A 14,964-nucleotide genomic window follows, 5' to 3' on the forward strand; every position below is an offset into this window, starting at 1 on the left:
CCAACAGAAAATGAAAAGCTTAAATAACACAGACATGATTAACAACAGGTGCGTGAGTGCAAATGAATCAGGTGTGTGACATGAGGACAGGTGAAAACTAATGGGTTGTCATGAAAACAAAACAGGGAGTGAAAAAACAGGAACTGACAAAATCCAAAAAAGCACATGGCCAAACAAAACATGATCACACAGACATGACAGTAGTATGTTTGTTCACTATTTTACTTAAGGGCAAACTTGCAATAAGAAACATATATTGAATGTACCGTAAGATTTTTTGTTAAAATAATGCCAATAATGCCATTTTTTTGGTCCCCTTTACTTAGAAAAGTGTTACGTACGGAAGGAGTAGACGGCACAGACACAAGGGAGCAGTATAGCTCTATGTATTTTATTATATGTATTATAATGTATATAATAATCAACAATAATACTATAAATAAACTAGGCTAGAGAATGGAGTGTGACCAAAATCCACGAGGGGTGTATGTGTGTTTGACTATGTGTGTAATTAATTGTTTGTATATTGATGTGTTGGGCGAGAGGAGGAACAAGGCATGAAGGCAGTCCGTGGGGCAGGCAGATGATCAGGGCGAATGGCGAGGCGTAGGAGGTCCGTGTCCAAGCGGGGGTCGAGGATCGAGGGTGGCAGTCCAAAGTCCAAAGGGGAAGTCGAGGCGCACAGCTCGATCACGCGGGGACAAAGGCAGACTGCTGGGGAGGACGACAAGGAAGAACAATTAAACACGGGGGGAAACGCAGAGAGAGGGAGAGCATAAAGCTGGGTTAGTCGGCTTATGGTACACGACAGAAGATAAAGTTCCAGTGAGGATCCTTGGGTCCACTGGTCCTTATACCGCTCACCCTCATCAGTCCCAGGTGTGCAGATTGCTGATCGCCCACAGCCTTGCCGGCATGTGGGCGTGAGTCCACATTTCAAATTGTTTTTCGAAACTGTGGACGTCGTGTCCTCCGGACCAAAAAGGAAAAGAACCATCCGGATTGTTATAGGCGCAAAGTTGAAAAGCCAGCATCTGTGATGGTATGGGGGTGTATTAGTGCCCAAGACATGGGTAACTTACACATCTGTGAAGGCGCCATTAATGCTGAAAGGTACATACAGGTTTTGGAGCAACATATGTTGTCATCCAAGCAACGTTAACATGGACGCCCCTGCTTATTTCAGCAAGACAATGAGAAGCCACGTGTTACAACAGCGTCACTTCATAGTAAAAGAGTGCGGGTACTAGACTGGCCTGCCTGTAGTCCAGACCTGTCTCCCATTGAAAATGTTTGGCGCATTATGAAGCGTAAAATACGACAATGGAGACCCCCGGACTGTTGAACAACTTAAGCTGTACATCAAGCAAGAATGGGAAAGAATTCCCCCTGAAAAGCTTCAAAAATTGGTCTCCTCAGTTCCTAAACATTTACTGAGTGTTGTTAAAAGGAAAGGCCATGTAACACAGTGGTAAAATGCCCCTGTGCCAACTTTTTTGCAACGTGTTGCTGCCATTAAATTCTAAGTTCATGATTATTTGCAAGTTCTAACATTAAATATCTTGTCTTTACAGTCTATTCAATTGAATATAAGTTGAAAAGGATTTGCAAATCATTGTATTCTGTTTTTATTTACGAAATACACAACGTGCCAACTTCACTGCTTTTGGGTTTTGTAAGTCAATATATGCTAAAATACCCGAACAAAACGCCTTGGAAAATATGGAGTATTACATGTCATTAATGATAAATGGATGATATCTACACAATATAGTAAGCGACATTAAAAATGTCCCCTGCAGTATTCCTGTGGAAAAAACACATTTAAGGTGAACATGACATCAAATGGAAACAAAAGTAGTTTGTGTCCGTGACTTACATGTCGAATAAAAGAAAGAAGGAAAAAAAAAGGACATGAAAGACGTCCTGCTGGGACTTATTGGAACCTTCCCCCCCGCTGTGAGAGTGTCGCTGTGGACTTTTTAACAGCCCCCCCCCCAACCCCCTGTGAATATCAATGGCGGTATCACAGACTGTCCTGCTGGGTCGCCCTGTGTTGTCGCGTGCCGCCGTCTCCTACGTCCTTATCAAAGTGCCGACCCGCTTGATTGACAGCTCTTTGCTGACCGCCCCCAGTTTTAGAGTGGGATTAATAAAAGACGTCGCTCTAAACCTGGGGTGTCCAAAGTGCGGCCTGGGGGCCATTTGCGGCCCTCAGCTAATTGTTTACCGGCCCGCCACACATTCTGCAAAAATTGCAAAATTGATAATATTGCAAAAATTTAAAAAAACATTTTAAAAAAGTGGAATGAGGTGAAATCTAACAAGAAAAAGTTGCAATGTTGACACAAAGCTGCCATGCAGGCTGTTTTTTTTCTTTTGTCGTTATTTGTCTTTTTTTTTGCCATTGCTAAAAAAAAAAAAAAAAAGACTAAAAATCTATGTTATAATGAATTATTACTTAAAAAATATCACTTTAAAATGTTTTATGTGGAAAAAATATTGCATATATTGTGTGGTCGCCATATAAAAACTTTAAAGTTCTATTTGACAAAAGGGCATAAAACAAACAAAATAATAGTTAAAATGTAAAATCGACAGATATATCTGAAGTTGATCTCGTAATTTAAGTGTTGAAAGTAAAAAAAAACATTTGGATCCCAAATATATTTAGTAGGATTTTATTTAACTTTTCACTGTGATTATAAAATTTATAAAATATTAAAGAATTAAAATCAATGGTGTCCTGCATTATTGATCTTTTAAGGCTCTAATTACTAAATACTGCATATTTTAGTTTTACTATAAAAAACAAAGTTGTCTTTGACAGAAAACCTTTTTTTTTTTTTACTTTATATCAACCTCAAGTTGATATAGAGATTTACTGTAAGCGTTAAATAAAAAATAATAATAATAATTTGACTTATTTTTAACAGTTTAATGACTGAGACCCTTTATAGTCCCCGGGAGCCCTAAAGGTTAAAAAAAAATAAAAATCCATATATTTTGTTAAGGTTTGAAAATGAAAAATATCAAAATGGCCCCCGCATGCTTAAATGTTTCCGTGTACGGCCCTCAGTGGGAAAAGTTTGGACACCCCTGCTCTAAAGAGTCGTTATGTCCAACTTTACCCCTTTTAATTGTGTGTGTTGTCTGTTTTGGACGTTTATTTACGCGCCGCTTTCTGCTGACGAGCGGCAAAGCCAACACGCAAAGTTCATCCAAATCCTCTGGTGTCTGCGCCATTAAAGGAGAAAAGAAGCATGTTTATCCGCCTGGCAGCGGAACCGAGCCACGCGGGAGCCGGCCGAGCCGCTGTTAATGAAAATAAGACGCGTCCGCGTTATCTGCGGCCCGCTGTGATGCTAGCAATAAGCCGTGAAGTCTTGATAGCAAAACAGCTTACGTCTGCTTTAGCGAGCAGAGGACACTCCAACTATTTCCTATTAGCGCTTTTTTTCTTCCCCTCCTCCCTCCCCTATTCCAGCATACAAAGAATATCTCATCACTGACTCTGATTGTCTGGCACAAATCCCTTAACGCACAGGAGGCCGACGGCAGAGCTCACTGGGGCCAAAATAGGACCAGAAAATACGCTTAAAGCAAAGAAACCACATGCTAACACGTGCTAATATATGCTACCACTTGCTCGCACGCCGAGATGAATACATTCACACCCACTAATAGACTGACCATACGTCCTCTTTTCCCCGGACGTGTCCTCTTTTGCGGGGCTGTCCAGGCGGAGTTTCTTAAAGGCCTACTGAAATGAGATTTTCTTATTTAAACGGGGATAGCAGATCCATTCTATGTGTCATACTTGATCATTTCGCGATATTGCCATATTTTTGCTGAAAGGATTTAGTAGAGAACATCGACGATAAAGTTCACAACTTTTGGTCGCTGATAAAAAAAAGCCTTGCCTGTACCGGAAGTAGCGTGACGTCACAGGTTGAAAGGCTCCTCACAATTCCCCATTGTTTACAATGCAGCGAGAGCGATTCGGACCGAGAAAGCGACGATTACCCCATTAATTTGAGCGAGGATGAAAGATTCATGGATGAGGAACGTCAGAGTGAAGGACTAGAGTGCAGTGCAGGACGTATCTTTTTTCGCTCTGACCGTAACTTAGGTACAAGGGTTCATTGGATTCCACACTTTCTCCTTTTTCTATTGTGGATCACGGATTTGTATTTTAAACCACCTCGGATACTATATCCTCTTGAAAATGAGAGTCGAGAACGCAAAATGGACATTCACAGTGACTTTTATCTCCACGACAGTACATCGGCGAAGCTCTTTAGCTACGGAGCTAACGTGATAGCATCGGGCTTAAATGTAGATAGAAACAAAAGAAATAAACCCCTGACTGGAAGGATAGACAGAAAATCAACAATACTATTAAACCCTGGACATGTAAATACACGGTTAATGCTTTCCAGGCTGGCGAAGCTTAACAATGCTGTTGCTAACGACGCCATTGAAGCTAACTTAGCAACGGGACCTCACAGAGCTATGCTAAAAACATTAGCTATCCACCTACGCCAGCCCTCATCTGCTCATCAACACCCGTGCTCACCTGCGTTCCAGCGATCGACGGTGCGACGAAGGACTTCACCCGTAGGGACTAAGCTGCCAGTTTTGCCGGGAAAAAAAATGGTGGTACTGTTTTTCTTGCTTTTACTATAATATTTTGTAAAAAAATAAAAAGTAAAAACCACACAAAAAACACTGTATTTTACACCAAAATTCTGGTGACTGAGTTGTAGTTTTTTACTGCAAAATTGACAGGTTTTTTTTACAGTGTATGAAAAAAAGCGCAGGCTCAGCAGACGAGTGACTAACAAGGGCGACCAAATAGAACCTCGGTCTATTTCCGAAGCTAAAGGTACAAATAATTGTGTTTCCTGAACAAAACCAACAAAACCTTCTGTTAACGTGAGTTTTTATTCGATGCACAAACACAAACTTCGTCCCGTTGTTAGCGTCCATCTGTCGTCTCTGCAGCAAACACTGTTGACCTTGGTCTCCATAGCAACCCTCTACATAAAGCCTTCATTTTTCTTTTTCTTTTTTTTTTCTTTAGCCTGGACCTGAGAGGATTTTTTTTTTTTCCCCCCGCAAGTAACTGCGGGAGGAAGCGAGCCGCCGTCGCCGTAATTGGGCGTCGGATGGCAAATGTAATGGCGAACCCCGGGCTGCACGCCGTTTGATTACACGGCGAGGCGGGCGAACAGCGCCTGATGGAGTGAGCGACGCGACCCGTCGGCGGGGGCTCGTCGTGAAACTGCGCGCGGCCAAATTAAAGAGCGTGATGAAACACTTCTCGCTCCGTCAAATAGCGGGGAAGAAAGCGCTTGTGACGACGTGATTCCTGATGTATTGATCTCCGGCTCCTCTCGGGGAGGCCGCGTGGAAAAGAGCGAGGCAATCTCCCGGTTTGTTGGCCGCTCGTCTAATCCCTCAGCCGGTGGACAAACAAACACGTCGGTGCACAAACACGCGTTCCCAGCGGGAGCGCACTTTCTTCATCCCTAAACAGAGCGCCATAAGTCAAGGCGCGCTCGCCTCGATCGTCCTCCGCGGTCGCTTTCACGTTAATGACAATTTACTGCAGCCCGCCAACAGAGTGTCCTCCGCTTAGACTTTTACTGGCGAGCTAACTGTCACACTATTGCTTGGCTGTTACGCACAGAAAACTCAAAATACTTCACCCGGTGCCATATTTCCACACCCTTTGTTGCAGTCCATACTTGCCAACCCTCCCGATTTTCCCGGGAGACTCCCGTATTTCAGTGCCCCTCCCGAAAATCTCCCGGGGTAACCATTCTCCCGAATTTCTCCCGATTTCCACCCGGACAACAATATTGGGGGCGTGCCTTAAAGGCACTGCTTTTAGCGTCGGCTACATCCATACAAACAGCGTGCCGGCCCAGTCACATAATATATGCGGCTTTTGCACACACATGAGTGACTGCAAGGCATACTTGATCAACAGCCATACAGGTCACACTGAGGGTGGCCGTATAAACAACTTTAACACTGTTACAAATATGCGCCACACTGTGAACCCACACCAAACAAGAATGACAAACACATCCGCACCGTAACACAACATAAACACAACAGAACAAATACCCAGAACCCCTTGCAGCACTAACTCTTCCGGGACGCTACAATATACACCCCCGCTACCACCAAACCCCGCCCACCTCAACCCGAATTCAGAGGTCTTAAGGTTGGCAAGTATGACATGAACACACTTACAACATAATACATCACACCATTTCATATCATTCACTTTACATCATGTCCGAAAAGGAGTAGGAAGAAGCAAAGCTTATTTAATCCTACCCCTTTCCCACTTTAGAGCGTTTACAAATACATACATCATTTACTGACCTTTTTATAATAGAATGACATCTGTGAATTAGTATATACAACAGTTTTGTAATATGTAATTAATTAATTCAGTCATTATTAATAGAGATGTCCGATAATGGCTTTCTTGCCGATATCCGATATTGTCCAACTCTTAATTACCGATTCCAATATCAACCGATACCGATATATACAGTCGTGGTATTAACACATTATTATGCCTAATTTTGTTGTGATGCCCCGCTGGATGGGGGGGTTTATATATTTATTTATTTATTTTTTTTTTTTGTCATAAAAAATTACAATCATGTGTGCTTACAGACTGTATCCCTGCAGACTGTATTGATCTATATTGATATATAATGTAGGAACCAGAAATATTAATAACAGAATGATTTAATTTAAAAAATAAAAAATATATTTTTTATTTTTATTTTTTATTTTTAAAATTTTAATTCTTGTGCGGCCTGGTACCAATCGATCCACGGACCGGTACCGGGCCGCGGACCGGTACCGGGCCGCGGCCCGGTGGTTGGGGACCACTGCATTAAACAATGTAACTTTACCATGAATTGATTAACGTTGACCCCGACTTAAACAAGTTGAAAAACTTATTCGGATGTTACCATTTAGTGGTCAATTGTACGGAATATTAAAGATTAAAGATTAAAGTACCAATGATTGTCACACACACACTAGATGTGGTGAAATTTGTCCTCTGCATTTGACCCATCCCCTTGGGGAGCAGTGGGCAGCAGCGGCGCCGCGCCCGGGAATCATTTTGGTGATTTAACCCCCAACTCCAACCCTTGATGCTGAGTGCCAAGCAGGGAGGAAACGGGTCCCATTTTTATAGTCTTTGGTATGACTCGGCTGGGATTTGAACTCCAACCTACCGATCTCAGGGCGGACACTCTAACCACTATGAACTGTACTGTGCAATCTACTAATACAAGTTTCAATCAATCAATCAAAAACAAGGTTTTCCAAAATAAGAGAACAACTTCAACTCAAGTTATGGAAAAAAATGCCAACATGGCACTGCCATATTTATTATTGAAGTCACAAAGTGCATTATTTTTTTTAACATGCCTCAAAACAGCAGCTTGGAATTTGGGACATGCTCTCCCTGAGATAATCCTGATACCCACTACAACTATGGGAAATACTATACTTTGACTTTCACAAAGTGCATTATTACTTTTATTTTTTTAAACATGCCTCAAAACAACAGCTACAAAAACAATGAAGGCACACATTCGGGAGATGGGGGCGGGGGGATTTGGTTGTAGCGGGGGGTGTATATTGTAGCGTCCCGGAAGAGTTAGTGCTGCAAGGGGTTCTGGGTATTTGTTCTGTTGTGTTTATGTTGTGTTACGGTGCGGATGTTCTCCCGAAATGTGTTTGTCATTCTTGTTTGGTGTGGGTTCACAGTGTGGCGCATATTTGTAACAGTGTTAAAGTTGTTTATACGGCCACCCTCAGTGTGACCTGTATGGCTGTTGACCAAGTATGCGTTGCATTCACTTATGTGTGTGTAAAAGCCGCATATATTATGTGACTGGGCCGGCACGCTGTTTGTATGGAGGAAAAACGGACGTGACGACAGGTAGTAGAGGACGCTAAAGGCAGTGCCTTTAAGGCACGCCCCCAATAATGTTGTCCAGGTGGAAATAGGGAGAATGGTTGCCCCGGGAGATTTTCGGGAGGGGCACTGAAATTCGGGAGTCTCCCGGGAAAATCGGGAGGTTGAAACCAATACCGATCACACTGAGGGTGACGGTATAAACAACTTTAACACTGTTACAAATATGCGCCACACTGTGAACCCACACCAAACAAGAATGACAAACACATTTCGGGGGAACATACGCACCGTAACACGACATAAACACAACAGAACAAATACCCAGAACCCCTTGCAGCACTAACTTTTCCGGGACGCTACACTATACTCAAGCCCCCCAATGTTCTTAAGCCCCCCTAAATAATTTGGTGTTTAAAAAAAATAATAATAATAATACTTTTTGTTTTTTGTTTTTTACAAATACATGCCGACATATTCATTATAAAGTGGCCCGAATATGAGTTTAAATAAATAATCATATAACCTGTCATTATTCACTCAGTTTCCCCTCACTTCATAGTGTAAGGTAGAGAGCCCCTTTAGTGCGTCGGTATCCAATCCATTCCACTTGTTCATTGAGAAAATGCCCACATCACTCAAAATCCAGTCCGCATTTTCTCTGCGATCTTGCTTGCGGTCCATGGACTTGTACATATAGAAAATGCCCACATCACTCAAAATCCAGTCCGCATTTTCTCTGCGACCTTGCTTGCGGTCCTGCAGGTGTACGAAGCACATTAGCACACAGCACTGCAGAACAAGAACCTAGTGTCTGCCATTGTAAATAATTTTGTTTTTAAGTTTTGTGTTTCTTGTAGAATCTACATAAAGTAATATACATTAGCCTATTGTTAAAATAATGAAAAAAACATCATTAAATATATTTGTTTTATTGTATTGTTACATTAATAGCTGTTGTATTATTATAGGATGGCTTGTTCAATATTTCATTGGGTTTTCAGAGGGTGGAAAAACCAAGACATTTAATATAAAATGTAAAATGAATAAATACATGAAAAGAAAAAGAAAAAAAATGGTTAAAAGCCATCATCCCGGGAAGCATTTAATTTTGTCCCGTGCATTTTTTTTTACCGTCCCCGGGACGACGGGACTACGTTAATCTCAAGCCCTGGAAGTTACATTTTATTGTTTGCATTATTTGTTTCAGCATTGCACTTTGAAGATGGTCCCTCAGCTCTTTGACAGCTTTGGCTCTTTTTCAGATCAGCAGACGGACTCTAAGTCTTGGTTATTTACAGTATATATAAACGTTTCTCATTTCTATTCAGACTTCCATATATATTTAATTTCCTTAACGGCTTGCCATAATATATATATATATATATATATATATATATATATATATATATATATATATATATATATATATATATATATATATATATATATATATATATATATATATATATATATATATATATATATATATATAAATATATTATATACAAGCCAAATTATCCCGATCCAGATATTACTTTAATTCAAGTAATTAAGTAATATTTCTAGGGCTTGAATTTACAACCATTTTAGTCACATATGTGCCCAAAATGTAATCTGTGCAATTTCAAAATATTTGGGAACAAACAATTGTTGTATTGTGAGCTAAAGTTGTGGCATTAGCCTCTATGTTGTGAATGAATAACATAGAGGCTAATGCCATGACTTTTATTGTGTTTCAGTGTATCTTGAAGGATCATGCAAGTAATTGTTTCTTGTTGATGCTGTAAACAAAATGTCACTGTGCTAACCCATGTTTGTTGTTGTACTGAACACAGATTGAAACTAAACCGACTGAAATAATAATAATAACAATGAATAATTTCTAAGTCTTTGTTAGCCGTTTGTGAAGTTTTGTGCTCGTGCGCTACGTTCGCTCGCATCCTGTGCATCTCCTGTCCTTAAAAGCTAGTGACGCCCCTGATCTCTAGTATTTACGCATGGGAAATTGGACCAAAAAAGCTAACATTAGTGTATCTGCGTATGAAATATTGCACAAAATATGAATACATAACTTTTAGAATGGAAATAGTAACCCACAGAAATCTATTAGAACTAATGTCAAGTATTTCTAGCTTTCTTGTACTGTATATCCATGCTCTTGTCCTTGAATGTGATGTATCACCTATAACCCATCAGATACTAAAGCCAAAATAAAAGCCTACTACTAGCAAAAACGAGCAAAAAACAAAAGTCTATGGAGAGCTTTTTTGCAAAGGGAAAAGGCCAGGGGCTCCCACTAATTGAATGTTATGGTGAGTTTTTTCATGTATTCATTTTTCATGCACTTATTTGTTGTATTTATCTGACACATGTGGAAGGCCGGTCCCTGTTGCAAAATAAGGTTGGGGACCCCTGCTCTAGGTCACATTCCACTTTTCCATGCCAACAAAGCAAGTATGCCCAATTACAAGACACTCAAACCGCTTTTCAAAAGGATGCTAATTTACATTGCGTTTTTAGTAGACATGCTACTGATTAGCATTAGCGAGTTTACATGGCGATCGGTTGATTGGCAACACTAAATTGGCCCTAGTGTGTGAATTTTGTCTGTGTCGGCCCTGCCATGAGGTGGCGACTTGTCCAGGGTGTACCCCGCCTTCCGCCCATGTGCAGCTGGGATAGGCTCCAGCACCCCCCGCCATTCCAAAAGGTACAATCGGTATAAAATGGATGGATGGATGGATTTAAACACCTCCAAAGTCGGTAATGAAAACTACAACTAAGATGCACGTTCCAATCAAACAACGTTGTTGTGTAATAAGTACAACACTTACAGTACTAACACTTTTTAGGGCCCAATAAGGGGCTAGACTGCAAAGATTGAACTGACTAGCCAACACACCATAAACTGTACACCAATTGCAACTGTAATTGAGACTCGGAAATCAGATAATAAAACAAGATTTAACAGCTGGACATCAGTTATCATAATCAGCTCATTTTAAATGTTGCAATGAAAAAATTCTCAAGGTTGTATCATCTTTGCTAAGTCCCACCTTGTTTCCTACATTGCATTTTCCATAGACATGCTACTGATGCTAATTTACATTGCATTTTCCATAGACATGCTACTGATTAGCATTAGCGATTTTGCATGGCGATTCCAACACCTAAAATGAAACAACTGGTGTGTCATAAGTGCAACATTTACAGTATTCACGCTGTTTAGGGCACAACAATAGACTAGACAGCAAAGGTTAAACTGAGTTGCCAACACATCATTACTGCAAATGAGACTCAGAAATGTGATAATAAAACAAGATATAACAACTGGACAGCAGTCATCATAATCAGCTCATTTTGAAATTTTGGGGTGGATGATGCTAATTTACGTTGCTTTTTTCCATAGACATGCTACCGATTAGCATTAGCAATTTTACATGGCGATTTCAACGCCTCCAAATTTGGTAATAATGAAAACTACAACTAAGACGCATGTTACAATCAAACAACTGGCATGTAATAAGTACAACACTTACTGTATAAACACTTTTTAGGGCTCATCAAAAGACGAGACGTTCAGCTTAATGGCAAAAGCTACTCCCTGACTAGACAACACACAAAAAGTCTGTACACTACAGCCTCTAAAGTCTTGTCATTCAGTTGTGTGAATGCTCCAAAGCATTCAAACATATGGTTTTCTACACCAAAATTCATCTATTTATTAAACTTTTTCAACTTCTTCTTTGGCGCGCTCTACCTTCCACATTTTTCACCCGATTCAAACCGTTCCAACTTCAAACTGTTCAGCCTTTTCGGTAACCGCGGGCTTTCCATTGGCAAATTCCAAAAATTCCCAGATTTCCGAGAATTCCAGGTTTTCCGGGACATTTTTCCCATTCAAAATGAATTGGCCATTTTTCAAACTTCCACCATTTCCACATTTTTCAACCGATTAAAACCATTTTACCTTCAACATTTTACCATGAATTGATTAATGTGGACCCCGACTTAAACAAGTTGAAAAACTTATTCGGGTGTTACAATTTAGTGGTCAATTTTACGGAATATGTACTGAACTGTGCAATCTACTAATAAAAGTTTCAATCAATCAATCAAAAAACATATTCCACTCATCCTGGACATTCAAACTATCCTTTTTTTCAAGTTCAAAAAAATTCCAGGAATTTCACAGAATTCCCGTTTTTTTCAAACCCTTTTTTGACCCTTCTTTCTGGCGAATACTCCTTCCACATTTTTCAACCAACTTCAACCGTTCTACCATCCAAACGTTCCTCTTAATCGGGACAAAAACAAAGTTGTTTTTCGAACTGGAAAAATTCCCGGTTTTCCCAAAATTCCAGGAATTCCTAAATACCATTTCTCAATTCAACATGTTACTACTTCAACATTTCTCGACCAATTTGAAAAATTCCAACACCAACCATTAAGAACATTCAAGTTTTTTGACCATTTTCAAAAAAGTTCCCGCTTTTCCCGAAATCCCCAAATTTGTGGGAAATTCCCATTGAAATCAATGGGACATTCTTCAAAGTTCCACAACTCCCATATTTTTCATCTGATTCAAACTGTTCCAACGTCAAAATATTCATCCTTTTTGTTACTTCTGTTACTTCAACAATTCTAAAAAAAAATTCCAGGATTTCAGTTCAACGTCAACATTGGAGCATTCACACGAAATTCCTTCAGGAATTGCCTCATCTAGTTACTATACAATACTTGCAAATGAGACTCGGAAGTGTCAACTGGACCGCACAGTTACCAATATCGGCTCACTCTAATGAAAAACTATTTTTTTAAATTAAATAAATTAACATTTGTTACCACAAAAGCATTATACAAAAGTACTGCAAATTGGTACAATCGAGTACCGATACTCAAACGTGAAGGGTACCCATCCCTGGCTACGTAGCGGAAGGGCAACGGCTAACTTCAAATAATGGCGGCCAAGGAGCTACTGCTCGGACTAGAGATGGGTACTGTCCACATTTGAACTGATACGGTACCAATTCCCAGTGTCTGTACCGGTACTCAACGGTACAGATTTTTGGTACTTATTTGTGTGTTAATGGATACTAATTGTTTTTGATAATATAATCTCAATTTTTTTTATTGTAACATTTCTAATTGAGCTGATTATGATAACTGTTGTTAAGTCTTGTTTATTATCACATTTCTTAATCTCAATTCCAAGACGTTAGATGGCGGTTGTGCATAGTTTATGGTGCGTTGGCTAGTCAGTTCAGTCTTTTGTTGCGTCCTAAAAAGTGTTAATAGTGTAAGTATTGTACTTATTACACACCAACTGTTTGATTGTTTTCATTAACACATGAAACCGCCATGTAAAATTGCTAATGCCAATCAGCAGCATGTCAATAGCAAAGCCAATGTATATTAGCATCAATTTAGCACATTTTCAGAAAAGTGGGGCCTTACTTTATGTACGTTGGAGTGTTTTTTAAGTCAATTTTCTTTGTTGTCATTGAAAATTGCAACATTACCGACAGGTAGTTTGGCTGGAGTGCCAAGCGTGACGTCACTTGCGACCGAGGTACCGAAACATGGTTAGATTTTACGTGAATCGGACCAATGGGATTCGGTCCGTGCCCAAAAAAGTACCGTATTTGGTACCAGATTTCCTAATTAGAAGTTGGACATCTCTGACTAGTTTCCTAGAATGCAGCATTACATGCTAGTTAGCCTAGTTAGGCGGTAGTAAGCTAGCGGACATAGGTAGCAAAGCACACCAGGTTGTTAGCATGTTGCTAACAATGGTAAGCGTGATAACAGACTCGTGAAATGTAAACATGTGATTAAAAAAAAAAAAAAGAACAAAGCTTTTCTCAAATGTATATATTAAAAAGTGTAAGCTAACATACTAGCTGCTAAGTAGCTCCTATTGTTTCAAAACTGGTGATGGAAACATCCAGAAATCTTCCACGGTGACCACCGTTCCTCCGTCATCCTTGTTGTCTTTGAGCATGTTTGTGTCGTCTTTAGGTGGAATGGCTAAAAAACGACGAGCCTCTGAGCGCCGGCGGCGTCATGGCCGAAACAAAAGACGACCACAGTCTGATCGTGTCGCAGGCCCACCTTTCGGACTCGGGAAACTACACATGTGTCGCCAACAACATCGTTGCCAAGCGCCGCAGCGCCACGGCTCCTGTGGTTGTGTACGGTGAGTTTGGTGGAAGATATTTTCCCACCATCACATCCACCGAGACGTGATAGTGGACCAGTTGTTTAATCATCAATAAGCTGCATATTTAACAGTATATGCACCTCTAAAGTACAGTATTTTACATCATATTTAACAGTATATGCCCCTAAAGTACAGTATTTTGTCATATTTAACAGTATATGCACCTAAAGTACAGTATTTTACATCATATTTAACAGTATATGCACCTCTAAAGTACAGTATGTTACGTCAAATTTAACAGTATATGCACCTAAAGGACAATATTTTACATCATATTTAACAGTATATGCACCTCTAAAGTACAGTATTGTACGTCATATTTAAAAGTATATGCACCTCTAAAGTACAGTATTTTACGTCAAATTTAACAGTATATGCACCTAAAGGACAATATTTTACATCATATTTAACAGTATATGCACCGCTAAAGTACAGTATTTTACGTCATATTTAACAGTATATGCACCTAAAGTACAGTATTTTACATCATATTTAACAGTATATGCACCTCTAAAGTACAGTATTTTAAGTCATATTTAACAGTATGTGCACCTAAAGGACAATATTTTACATCCTATTTAACAGTATATGCACCTAACGTACAATATTTTACATCATATTTAACAGTATATGCACCGCTAAAGTACAGTATTTTACGTCATATTTAACAGTATATGCACCTAAAGTACAGTATTTTACATCATATTTAACAGTATATGCACCTCTAAAGTACAGTATTTTAAGTCATATTTAACAGTATGTGCACCTAAAG

General features: G+C 39.7%; 1 protein-coding gene across 1 annotated transcript in view; it reads left to right on the plus strand.

Annotated features, from left to right (window-relative positions):
* LOC133656407 (netrin receptor UNC5D-like) overlaps positions 1-14,964 on the plus strand; it is a 190,173-nt gene that overhangs the window by 60,614 nt on the left and 114,595 nt on the right. The window contains exon 4 of the mRNA XM_062057491.1: positions 13,991-14,168. Coding sequence (XP_061913475.1) covers positions 13,991-14,168 — 178 coding nt within the window. The remainder of the gene's footprint in view (positions 1-13,990; positions 14,169-14,964) is intronic.

The sequence above is a fragment of the Entelurus aequoreus genome, linkage group LG08, assembly GCF_033978785.1.
Source record: "Entelurus aequoreus isolate RoL-2023_Sb linkage group LG08, RoL_Eaeq_v1.1, whole genome shotgun sequence".
Taxonomy (NCBI): domain Eukaryota; kingdom Metazoa; phylum Chordata; class Actinopteri; order Syngnathiformes; family Syngnathidae; genus Entelurus; species Entelurus aequoreus.